Source organism: Onychomys torridus, chromosome 8 (genome assembly GCF_903995425.1).
Source record: "Onychomys torridus chromosome 8, mOncTor1.1, whole genome shotgun sequence".
Lineage (NCBI taxonomy): Eukaryota > Metazoa > Chordata > Mammalia > Rodentia > Cricetidae > Onychomys > Onychomys torridus.
The window spans coordinates 42,458,976-42,471,492 of NC_050450.1; the positions used below are offsets into that span (position 1 = coordinate 42,458,976).

Below are 12,517 nucleotides of genomic sequence, written 5' to 3' on the forward strand. Positions count from 1 at the left end.
TCTGTAAAGACAACTTTCTCTCCTGGTCCTGAGATCTTCCGTCCTGGGTTATGTTGGTCATGCACATGTCAGCCAGCCCCACAGACACACAACTCGGTGGCAAAAGAACCCATTTTGTGACAGTTCTGTTCTGTGACTGCTATCTGGAGAATGATCCTTAGAAACTTCCAGAACCTGAAGGTGAAAATTGCCAGGTGACTCTTGGAATACTTTAAGTGCTCTGCGATTCTGTAGTCTTGACAGTCAACAAGGGGAATAACAGACTCTGGCCTGAGGGAGTGCTGGGATAAAGAGCCACATGCAGGTGAGGCAGGTCCTGTGGGGCTTTCTCTTTGCAAAAGGAAAACATTTTGACAACTACCTATTAGGGAAAAAAGTCAATTTTCAAATAACACAAACTTCTCTGTCCCCCAGAACCATCTCTGTGGTTGACATCATGAGTGAAAGCACCAGAATATAAGTTGAGACCTCACCCATCACACGTCTTAAGCAGAGGAACACCTCTGTCGCTGTATTAAAAAATGCCAAATGGGTCACCTGCAGGATGAGCAAGCAGGCCTCAGGGAATATAATTATGAGAAAGAATCTATTTTTATCTCTGTTACTAAATTCCACTTGATCAGGGAGGGAAGTTCTCGTTCTCTCTCTCTCTCTCTCTCTCTCTCTCTCTCTCTCTCTCTCTCTCTCTCGATAAATGTCTTCCTGGTCACTACTGGTTAATAAAGTATCCCATGGTCACTGCAAGTCACAGAGGCTGAATTCAGAAACACAGTGGCAGTCTAAACTATGGGTTTGGTGTGAAGGGGGGGTACAATCCCCCATCCTCCTCTCCTGTCTGCCTCTCCTTTCCCCCAACCTTGTTAGTGGGGAATTCTGTCTTCTCCTACCAGGTTTGACCTGGGGGGAGGGAGGGTAATCAAGAATGAGCAAGTTTGTTATGGAAGTTGGGCGGTGGTTGAGAGAAATATTTAAAACATACACTTTCATTGATAGATACTTTTCTGAGTTCTGATGTAGGCAGTGCTTCTCCTGGGCTACCTGAGCCCTCCCCCACCACAGTGCCTGACTCTGTGTGCACCAACTCTCTCCTGGGTTTTGTGGGGAAGGGACATTTCTCATTGACTGACAAAATGCCTGGCAGACCAGCCTGGTGAACAGGTTCCTTCTAACACAGCATCCTCTCTGCCACCTCAGGCTGACTCTGGACTGTAGACTGCCTCCTGCCTTGGGGCCTCACTGGGTTCCCTAGATCCTATTAGCGCTGGTGTGAGCTCAGGTTTCAGGTTAGGATTGAGATCTGTGGCTGTGTGTAACCCTCTCCAAAGAAATCCTCCTCACAAATCTTGCTTCTTTCTCTCCGTTTTTCCCTCCTTGGAGGCAAAATTCACACATCATGTAAAATAAGCAGCCTCTTTTTATGACAGTGTCTCAGTCTATAGTCCAGGCTGGCCTTAACTCACAGAAATTCTCCTGCCTCAGCCTTCAGAGAAATAGGAGAATGGATGTGAGCCCCATGTCTAGCTTATATTAGCCGTTTAAAAATTGTTGTTGAATCTTTTAACATGTACTTATTTTGTGCAGGGGTTGGGTGGGTACACCCACGTCATGATGTGCCATGCTACGGTACATAGGTGGAGGTCAAAGGGTAGCTCCTAATTAATAGCCCTTCTTGCCTTCTGTTTCCAGGGAACCCCAAAGGTGCGATGCTCACCCATGGGAACGTGGTGGCTGATTTCTCTGGCTTTCTGAAAGTGACAGAGGTGAATAAAGTGAACTTCCTATGCAGGTGTTTCTCAAGGGGACACTTCCAGCTTTCCTAGCAGGGGTGTCCAGCCTTTGGATGTTACCATGTGACCCTCGAGTCTCGTCTCCAAAGGTGTGAGACCATATGTATTCTCAGTTACGCTGAGATGGCTCAGAGAGAGGGCCACAGGTTGGATGTGCGTACAGCTGTGCATTGTTGTCCTTGTTCCAGGGTTTTGTAATTTGGGTAGCCGCTTGCAGGCCGGAGTTTCTGTCCTCCAGAGCGCAACCCCACTTTTACAGCCGCTTTTACCCCTAATGCTGTTTTTTTGGTTGGGGGTCTCATTTGGTTGGGCTGGCCTCAAATACCTGGTCCTCCTGCCTCAGTCTCCCAGATGCTGAGATTACAGGCAGCAGCCATCAGACCAGCTTTCAACCCCAATGCCCAAAAGACCCTTCCCCCAACCTTCACTTGATATCTAAAAGCGCCAAGAGCCCAGGGTGGGGGTGGGGAGCGTGTAAACCTGCTTTTCATTTTTCACCTCAAAAAAAAAAAAAGTGAGTTCCCTGAGCTCCTGTGTGTGCCTTTGTCTCAAGAGTAAGCCTCCATGACTGGTTTCTCAAGCAGGCCAGGGTTTAATTTGGTCGTTTTGTGTTTAAGGACTACTAGAGTCTGAGAAACAGCGGCAGCTGCTAATTGTAAGGCTGTGCTTAAAGGTAACTGTAAAGTCCCCAAAGCTTGCTTTCTCGGCCTGACAAAAGCATGTTAGTGTTTATAAGCAGCTGAGAAAGGAGGACTGTCCCAAGCGCGGTGAGTATGTGCCACAGCTTCCTTCCTGAGAAAGGGGGCCAGCCCCTTCCTCTGCTGGGAAAACAATCTTTCTCCGAGTGTGTGCTACATGGTACTACGGAGCGTAGACTCCAAACCCAGAGATGCTTTGGTGGGAAACTGAGGCATGGTTGCTGGTTGAGACCAGGTCCTAAGCCATGATTCAGGATCCCCAAGTTTGTCCACGTTGGTTCAGAAGGCAAAAGGGGGGTGAAGACTGTGTGACAAGACAGAGCAGTTAGGTCCCTCCAAGGAAACCCCCCCCCCTTTGCTGGCCGGAGCATTCGTGTCTCTGGGATCAGTCCCATCTGGGAGACAGATGTGGGCTAGTGCCCAGCTTGTGCCTTCTCCTTTAAGGAAGGCCCTGCTTCCCGGCTGAGGCTCGGGAGGCTGTGTCTGGCCACCTGTTTGTGGCTTGGCCTCTGCTCCTCTGTCACCACCCGTAGCTCAGTCCAGCTGGCACAGATGAGATGAGGGACTCTCTGAGACCTAGAAAATACCATCAAAGCAAGACCAGCCTCTACTCGGGTGGCCCAGGGAGGCTGCTGCTGCGGCAGATGTTTCAGGAAGGACAGGGAGGGGAGAGAGTCAGGCTGGCGCCAACACCAACAGACAGACAGACTGCAAGGGAGGTGCAGGCCGTCCGAGAGGAGACTTCCCTGCGGAGCCTGGCTCTGCTGGTTTATGTGTGCTTCATGTGGCTCTTTGCTTCTGCAGATAACCTACACCCACTGGCGCTGCGACCTAACACTTCGCTTCCTATGCTGCCTCTCTCTCTCTCTCTCTCTCTCTCTCTCTCTCTCTCTCTCCTTCCCTCCCTCCCTCCGTCCCCTCTCTCCCTTCTCCACCCTTTCCTTCTCCTCCTCTCTCATCATTTTTTCCTCTCATCTCACCTCTCGCTGTCCTTCCCCCTCCCCCCCCCCCACTCCCTGCCCACCCCTCCCCCATGACCATTTTTCTCTTTATTGTTTTATGACTCTCTCGTTGTCTTCCTGTCAGTGTTTCTTTCCTTTCTGTCTCCCATGCCCGTCACCTGCAGAAAGTGATCTTTCCGAGACAGGACGATGTGCTCATCTCCTTCCTGCCTCTGGCTCACATGTTTGAGAGAGTGATCCAGGTAAGACACCTGCCTGGCTGACCGGGACTTGCCTGGGCTCCTTGTGTTTTCTTGCAGAGTCAGTGGGCTCCCACTTGTGCGGATGTGCACTTTTCCTATTTGCCTTTAGCACACATGTTTGAGCGAATGGTGCAGGTAAGGCCCTGGCATCAGGGAGGCACCCTCTGTGCCCAGAATCTTCACTTAGGGCAGGCTGTCTCTCGTCACTGCTGGTGTGAAGTAGAACCAAATATGCCATCCTGAGAAAGTAGCACAAGGGGCCAGAGGGATCTGAGGACCTTGGCCACCCTGCCTGTCCTTCCTAGGAGCCGTGCTTCAGGAGACACCCAGACCCACCCACCCACTTCATCTTGCTCATAGACACACCTCAGCTGGGCCAGGGCCTGGTTGGTGGCGTCTGCTCCAAGAGCATTACAGATATGCAGAAGTGCTCTGTGACAGACAACATGCTTCTGTTCCATAACTCACAAACTCCTAAAAGACAAACTAAAGCAGCAACAATGTGGTATTGGACTGTCACGGCTCCTAGGACTGTGGACCTGGACTGTGTAAGATTGGTCCTCAGACAGATCTTGTGAGAATAGAGAGAGCGAGCAAAGGCAGGAATCCATGTAGGAAGGTGGAGTCAAAGACTTTGCCATGCACACGTCACTCAAAGGGTCAGCCTGCGAATAAAATAGATCTTTCAAATATATTTCTACCTTGTCTAGAAGGGAGATCTGCTATCATGGGGCTTGCTTTCTACCTCTCTGGACCTGGATTAGACTGCCAGCCATTATTGTCAACTAGTTTTATTGATCTAGGCAAGTCACTTTCCATCTCTGAGTTTTGCCTTCTTCTCCCACAAATGCTCATGCTGGAAATACTGCCTTCCTTAAAAGGCTGTCCTGGGTTTCAAAGAACAGAGCGCAGATCAGGCCCCTCATGTGCTTCTGGCCCCATAGGGACCAGCCAGGAGCCCCGGGTCTCCCACCAGCTCTAGTACCTGGCGAGAATGGTACATCATACCACAGTTGCAGAGATGTCTCTGGGAAATCTGCAGCCCCTCTAGGGACCTGAGCAGACACATTTACAGAGTGTGGATAATAGAACATTTCATGGACCTGAGTGTCCAGGGTGGGAGCAGGGTGGCTCATGTCTAGGGTTAAGAGTGCCTGTGAGGGGTCAGGTACCAACAAGAACAGGTACTTCAGTATCATTCCCCTTGGCCTTCTTCTCAGGCCTGGCTGGGACTCAGTGCAAAGGTTGCAGGTGGGTGGGTCACTCACTGGGCACTCTTGAGTGTCTTATGGCAGCAGCCAGGGCTGGGTGGGGACTGGGGTATTCTCCGGGCTGCAGCCAGGAGTACCCACCCTAAATGACTCCCACATTCTATCCTCTCCTTTCAGTCTGTTGTCTATTGCCATGGAGGCCGTGTGGGCTTTTTCCAGGGAGACATCCGACTCCTCTCAGATGACATGAAGGCTCTCCGCCCCACCATCTTCCCTGTGGTCCCACGGCTGCTGAATCGGATGTATGACAAGGTGAGTTCCACAGACTGGAGGGCTTCACATCTGCTTGTGTGGACAGAATCAGGGGTGCCAGGGAGGCTTTCCTTCCCTCCAACCCAGATCTAAAAGGAAGCTTCCTTTCTTATGTCCCCTGACTCTTCCCTGCACTTCCTTCTCATTTTTTTCCCCAGCCTACAAAACTCTGGATAAAGAGGCCTGACCTTCTGTCCCCTTCCTCCCCTCCTTCCGCTCTCCTGCTCTGCCCTCCCCAACCCTCCCCTCCCCATCTCCAAAATGTTCCTGGCCCTTGATAGTGCTAACCTCCAGCTTCATGCCACAAATCCAGTGACCTCTCACAAGGGTACCCTGGAGCACGGCTTCTCTGCTGGCTGGTCTGGGTCCTCTTCCTGGAGGGTGTGTTTAGAAGCAAGCTGGTCAGGCCCTGAGAGCCTGTGTCTCCTGCCTGTGCTCCTCAGATCTTCCATCAGGCAGACACCTCATTAAAACGCTGGCTCCTGGAGTTCGCAGCAAGACGAAAGCAGGCCGAGGTCCGGAGTGGAGTCATCAGGAACAACAGCATCTGGGATGAGCTCTTCTTCAGTAAGATCCAGGTAAGGAGACGGGGCTGTGAGTCTACAGTGACTCTGTGCCCGGTGGATGATCCCACAGGAGAAATGGAGAAGACTGTGCCAGTGACCTGTAATAAGGAGAGAAAAATAACTCCTGTGCTCAGGAAGTCAAAGCTTAAGCTGCCGCTGGAATTTTAGAGCCATGATTTTTTTTTCCTTCCATTTTTGGAGATGTGTTATATTTGCTAAAAAGCAACCAGCATGAAGGACCCCTAGGTTGTCCATGCCCCAGTGGATGACCTCATACCCATGCATATATGGGCAGCACGAGCTGAGCTCCATAGGATGTAAAACAAGGCAAAAGAGAGGACAGGGAGTTGGGAGAGGTGAGGGAGTCAGGGATGGACCCTGTAGAGTTAACAGGAGGAACGGGGCATGAATGTAGTATGAAATTCTCAAAGAATTAATTAAAAATATTATATGTACATGCATCCATACACACATATATACATATTTAAAAGGCCCCTAGAAAGTAGGTCCTCTGGCCTCCACCTTCCTCGAGGTCAAGCCATTGCTCCACTAAGACACTCCTGGGGCCCAAAGGCCTGGGCTGCCTCATGCCATCCCCAGGGAGCTAGCTGTGGTGGCTTTTCTTTTTCCTTTCTTTTTTGGGGCTTTGTTTTGTTTTGTTTTCTTTTTTCAAGACAGGGTTTCTCTGTGTAGTTTTGGTGCCTGTCCTGGATCTCACTCTGTAGCTCAGGCTGGCCTCGAACTGACAGAGATCCGCCTGGCTCTGCCTCCCAAGTACTGGGATTAAAGGCATGCGCCACCACCAGTCAGCTATGGTGACTTTTCAATAGCACCAGCTTCTCACCAGACTACCAGGAGTCCTCTCTCCCTTTTCTGGTGTCCCATCCCTTCAACTCCCCCAAATCAGGCCAGTGCAGAAGGGCCCTTGCTGTGTCGTCACCACAGTCTCCATGCTCTGCACCCCCAGGAATCTAGTTCACCGGTACTATCAGCTCACTCTTTTTTTTTTGCTGTTCTATTTTTAGCCATGAAAATTAATATTTAAACTCTTTTGGCTCAACTTACAGCAACAAAGTGTTTCAAGTATCCTTTGTGCTCTGCAGAACATAGTAAATAAAGCATGGTATTGATTTATACATGAGAAAAAGGCAATGCCATTAAAATGGGAGATGGAGAAAATTGTCCTAAGTAATTGCTTTGGAGGCCTGTGAATAATGAGAGAGTGGGAAAGCAGCTGCATCCTTTAAAGAGGGAGAAGGGTAGTATTTTTTTAAAAAATGCTACATAGAATAATAGCACTTATCTCAAACCGGCTACAGGATTGAACATGTTGTGGGTTAAGTTGTCGACTGATCAAGCTTACTATTTGGAAGGGGAGGGGGCTTCCTCAGCACATAGCTTCCTTCATGACCTGAGTCCCGGCATCCAGGATCCAGTTGTTGAAAGTTGACCTTGAATGAAGACCATCTCAGGTGTCACAAGCATTGACAGCTTCTCTCTTCCCACAGGCCAGTCTTGGGGGGCACGTGAGGATGATTGTTACTGGAGCAGCCCCCGCATCACCAACAGTTCTGGGATTCCTACGAGCAGCTCTGGGGTGCCAGGTATTATCATCCAGGACCTTCCTCGGGGGCAGTGGGATGTGTGCCAGGGTACAGCTGTTATATGCTCTACTGTACAGAGGAAGATCCCGGGGGGTGGGCAAGCCTTTCATTCTGTGGATAAGAAAAGCCCACAGCCACAGAGAGCTAGAATGGCCATGCCGTCTTTTGGGAACCCCCAGGTATATCCATGCTAGGAGAGTCCTTTACCTGGGACTTTGGGTGTTGTAGCAAAAGGAAAAGGAATCAGATGAACTATAACTGTATCCTTAGGGGCTGGGGAGATGGCTCAATGGTTAAGAACACCTGTGCTCTTCCAGAGGACTGAGCTTGGTTTCCAACAACCACATGGGGGTTTACAACTGTCTATAACTCCAGTTCCAGGGGATCCAATGGCCTCTTCTGACCTCTACTGTACCTGAACACATGGTGCATATACATATGCTCAAACACACATACATACACATGAAATAATGTTTTAAAAAATAAAAATATAAATGCATCCGTGCTGGGCTGGAGACTCTGTATCACACTGTCCTGCCTCTCAGCACTCTACAGCCTTTGAAACATCTCCCATCTCAAAGCAAGAGCATCAGAGAGGAAGAGCCCATTCCTGTGTTGTTATTTGATTATCTCTAAGAAAAACAAAACAGACAAGCAAAAGTATCCCTTTGTTTATCCATTCAGGGAACATCTGTCAAGTTTCTGCAGAAGCAGGGTATGGTGTCATGGTTGCAGCAGGGATCCAGGGGAAGTTAAACATGTCTGTTTCCCAGGCACAATGCTTCGATTTTTATGCTTTACATGCCTTGAACTCTGGAGAGTTCAAAGATAAAATCAGACCTGTAGTAGGTCCAGAATATTTATCTTGAGTATGCATTATCCAAGTGAAAACAGAGCCTACAGTTGAAATTTGGCCAGAAACCTTTATTTCAAGGTGCTCAACCTCAGTGTTCACAGCAAAAGGCTGCAGCACAGCCCTGCTGTATTCGGTTCCACAGGAGTGAGCTGCCCAGGGCTCCATGCCTCCCACCTTCCTCAGCTGGGAGCAGCAGATAATCAGTGGGAGGCAAGCGGGCCAAGAAGGACCCACAGACAGCTCTGGAACAGTGTGGCTCACATCATGGTTTCTGTGTTTTGCTTGAAGGTCTATGAAGGTTATGGGCAAACGGAATGCACAGCTGGGTGTACCTTCACAACGCCAGGAGACTGGACCTCAGGTAGAACAATTTATGGGAGGTGGCAGGGGTGGGGGTGGGGCAGGTGTTAGGGGAACAGTCCGTGGTCCACTCCATATCAAGACTCCAGCCCACACTCCCTTCTGGAAATCAAATTTGCACAGGAACTTAGGGAAAAAAGCAAAAGAAACAGAAAAAAATAACTTAACAGTGGTTAGGTCTGGGTTGTGATACTGTGGATCTGATATTTTCTTTGTTGCAAATTTTTGCACCTTCCTTTTCATATTTTCCCTATTTAAAATTTTTTATTTGTAATTTAAAATTGCATTGATTTGCTTACTTTGTTTACGTGTGTGTGTGTGTGTGTGTGTGTGTGTGTGTGTGTGTGTGCGCGCGCGCGCCGTGACACGCATGTGGAAGTCAGGGGACAACTTGCACGGGTCTGTTTTATCCTTCTGTCATGTAGATTTCTGGATCAAACTCAGATTTGTTGGGCTTGGCAGCAAGTATCTTTGCCCACTGGTCTATCTCAAGAACCGGTCCTGTTTTTTGTCTAAATAAATAGAAGTTGTGCAAAATATAGATCACAGGATATAACTCCGTGTGGTAGATGTTTATAATACCAGCACATTGAGTTTTGTAGATTCTAGATAACCACACTGCCTGCTGACAGTTATTTTAGAACTGTTTTTTTTAATAGCATGAAAGAATCAGGCTGTGAGTTGAGTGTGACTTATAATAGACAACTCTCTCTTTAAAAAATATGTGTGTGAGTGTTTTGCCTGCACATACATATGTGCACAGTGGGTGTGTCTGGGGCCTGTAGGGGCCAGAAGAGAATGTTGGATCCCCTTGGAACTAGGGCTATGAGGTACTATGTGGGTTCTAGGAATCAAACTCCCATCCTTTTGGAAGAACAGTGAGTGGTTAACTGCTGAGCCATCTCTCCAGCTCCTCTGAGGATTATTTCCTAAAGATGGGGCTCATGGGATATATCTAGAGGAGGCCAGTGGCAATCTCAAAAGGAGGTCCATGCACACTCTGACTACAAGGAGAGTCCTCCTCCTAAGCAGACAGAAGTAGGTCTGTAGTAGTGCAGTTAGCCCTTGGGTCATCCAGCACCAGATTCAGAGTAGACACTGGGCAAACTTGGAAAGCACTTAGCAAGAGAATTCTTTAGGACTCTTCCTCCTAAGGCCAATGTTTGTGCTTACTTTTGCTCAAATAAAAACTGGAAAATTTAGAATGATGTGTATGCAAAAAAAATGCTAGTGAATGCAATAGTCTTTTACATCATCTTGAAACATGATATGTAGACTCAAAATGCAAAGTGCATTTGACTGAGCAGATAAGGAATATTAATTTATGAACTCTGACTCAACCTGGGTAAAAACTGCTCCATATATAAGCTCTTTGGTCACTTTTCTGCTACCAGATATTCTTCAGGAACCATCTTTGGAAGTCATGCTCACTAATTTTCAAAAGTATTCAAATATTTGTTTTTAATTATGTGTATGTGGGAGGTGGCGTATGTGCATATAAGTGCACATGCCCATGGGAGCCAGAAGAGGGCATCAGATCCCTGAAGAAGAAGTTTCAGGTGGTTGTGAGCTACCCAACATGGATGCTGGAAACCAAATTCTTCTCTGTGGGAACAGCAAACCCTCTTAGCTGCCGAGCCAGCTCTCCAGTGCCTAGCTTTTTTTTCTCTCATTGTGTCCATCATACTGAGCCATCATTCCACAATTTCCATTCTTTTTAGACACTTTCACTCTACCTTTTAAAAAATTATATTCGTTTATTTTATTTATTGGTGTAGGAGAGCATATGTATCTCACGGTGTACATATGGATGTCAGAAGAAAGCTTACAAGAGTCTATTCCCTCTGTCCACCACATAGCTTCTGGGGATCAAACTTCGGTCATCTGGCTTAGTGACAGGCCCTTCTCCCCACTGAGCCCACTCTGCACCCATGTACCTTGGAGGCCATCCTTAAACATTTTCCCATGTAAAACTGTTGACTTGCTATTCATCCTTACTAGAAAACCTAAGATTCTGGGTGTGAGAAGACTGATATCTCTTTGTAGAGCATCAGAACAGGTTTGGCAATGTATCTTCTGAATGAGAAACCCAAGTGCCACAGCCTTCTTTTTTATCCCCATAGCCAAGGTTTCAGGACCTTGGCCAGCGCCTGTTTAACACTCCTTTGGCTGGTCAAAGTGTAAAGACCGCAAAGGCTAGTGAATGACTAGATAGGATCTTGTGGCTGGAGTATGTAAAAACAACAAAATTTGGAATTTGATTTTTTTGTCTGAGAATGAGTAACTTCACCCTGTTTTCTTGTTCCTTGCTCACCTAAGTGTAGTGTTTAGTTTAATAGCATCAATATTGCCTAGGTGTCTATGAGAAACACAGACCCTCATGCCTCATCCCAGACCTGAGTCCAAATCTGCAGTGTAACAAGAGTTCTAGGCTATCTCTGTATGCACCAATCAATAGCCTTACCAGGGGAAAAGAAATGATGACTGTATTTTATGACCCACAAGCAAGATTTATGATCTGATATCGGGGGAAACATTTTATTTTGGGATAAAGTCTCATAGAGCACATGCTGGTCTCAGTCTCCTGATCCTCCAACACCCATCTCCTGGATGATACTATTATGGGTGTGCGCCACCGTGCCCAGCTGGAAAGAAAATGTTTTGATGTAGGCACCACTGTAAAACCTTCTGTCCACCTGGACAGTGGACATGAGACTCCCACCTTACTCAGGCCCCACGCAAGTTTGTCCTCACTCTGTGAGGACCAAATAGAAGGGCCAAGGAGATGGTTCAGCTGGTGAAGATATGTGCTGCCAAGCCCGATAACCCAGAATCCACTGATTCCTCCAAGCTATCCTCTGACCTCCACACATGTGCTATGGTGTACTACATGTACACACAGACACACACACACTATACTAACAAATGTGGAAAAATTAAGAACCAAATGTAAGCCTGGCATGGTGGTGCCCTCCTATAATTGCAAGTCTGGTAAGGTTGACACTGGATCACAAGTGTGCAACCAGCCTGGGCGCTATAGTAAATTCCAAAACAAGCCGGGCTACACAGAGAACAGTCCTGTGTAATAATATGTAATCAATTGTAAATGGAAGGTCAGCCTCTGCTTTCTCTGGAGCTTAGTTTTGTCCTCGGTTCCTCCTTTTACACCTGACCAGCACCTGTGTGAAGGTGTGGTACTCAGGTCCCAAGGCTCCCTGCTTTCACCCACTTGGAGTTTTGTTTCCATTATTGCTTTGTCTGTGTTTTGTTTTGTTAGAGGCAAGGTCTCATGTAGCTCAGGCTAGCCTCAAACTACTCACCATGCAGCCAAGGATGACCTTGAGCTCCTGGTAGTTTTTCCTTCACCTCTCAAGTTGTAGAATGGAATCATGGGCATGCTCCACCATGCCAGGATGCTTGGGGAATGTCTTGGGGTGCTGAACACCATCAGTGCTGAAATACTGACAAGCGTCATCTTGTTCCGCTGTCCTAGGGCATGTAGGGGCACCTCTGCCTTGCAATCATATCAAGCTGGTTGATGCAGAGGAACTCAACTACTGGACCAGCAAAGGAGAGGGAGAGGTGAGCTTAAGATGTCATCTCTTGCTTCTATGGGTAGCCAGTTGAAAGCAAGAACAGTGTGGCTGGAGCCATTTTCTCCTTACTTGCATACAAAGCCATTTAAAGTTATCCATGTACTTGAGTCAACCAAAACCCAACACTGGGCCTTAGTGGACTATATCAAGATGCCCACATACATGCCCAGTTGTGGCATGGGTCGCTGCAGTACAACATGTTTCATCAGAAACATGGCCATATTCAAGTAGGCCAAATGAAGTGGGCTGCGCTGGGCTGTTCTTGCTCAGCCCTAGGGAGTAGGTGGAGAAACAGATTGTTGGCCAGTGAAGGAGGGGGCCTG

At 47.9% G+C, this 12,517-nt stretch overlaps 1 protein-coding gene across 5 annotated transcripts in view; it reads left to right on the forward strand.

The window, feature by feature from the left end:
• Acsl6 (acyl-CoA synthetase long chain family member 6) overlaps positions 1-12,517 on the forward strand; it is a 60,135-nt gene that overhangs the window by 28,996 nt on the left and 18,622 nt on the right. For 3 of the 5 annotated variants that reach the window (XM_036196554.1, XM_036196551.1, XM_036196553.1), the window contains exons 10-16: positions 1,687-1,760; positions 3,747-3,824; positions 5,078-5,212; positions 5,656-5,790; positions 7,287-7,382; positions 8,527-8,599; positions 12,092-12,180. In XM_036196554.1, coding sequence (XP_036052447.1) covers positions 1,687-1,760; positions 3,747-3,824; positions 5,078-5,212; positions 5,656-5,790; positions 7,287-7,382; positions 8,527-8,599; positions 12,092-12,180 — 680 coding nt within the window. Of the gene's footprint in view, positions 1-1,686; positions 1,761-3,611; positions 3,690-3,746; positions 3,825-5,077; positions 5,213-5,655; positions 5,791-7,286; positions 7,383-8,526; positions 8,600-12,091; positions 12,181-12,517 lie in introns of all 5 variants that reach the window. The other 2 variants (XM_036196555.1, XM_036196552.1) reach the window with 1 other exon arrangement.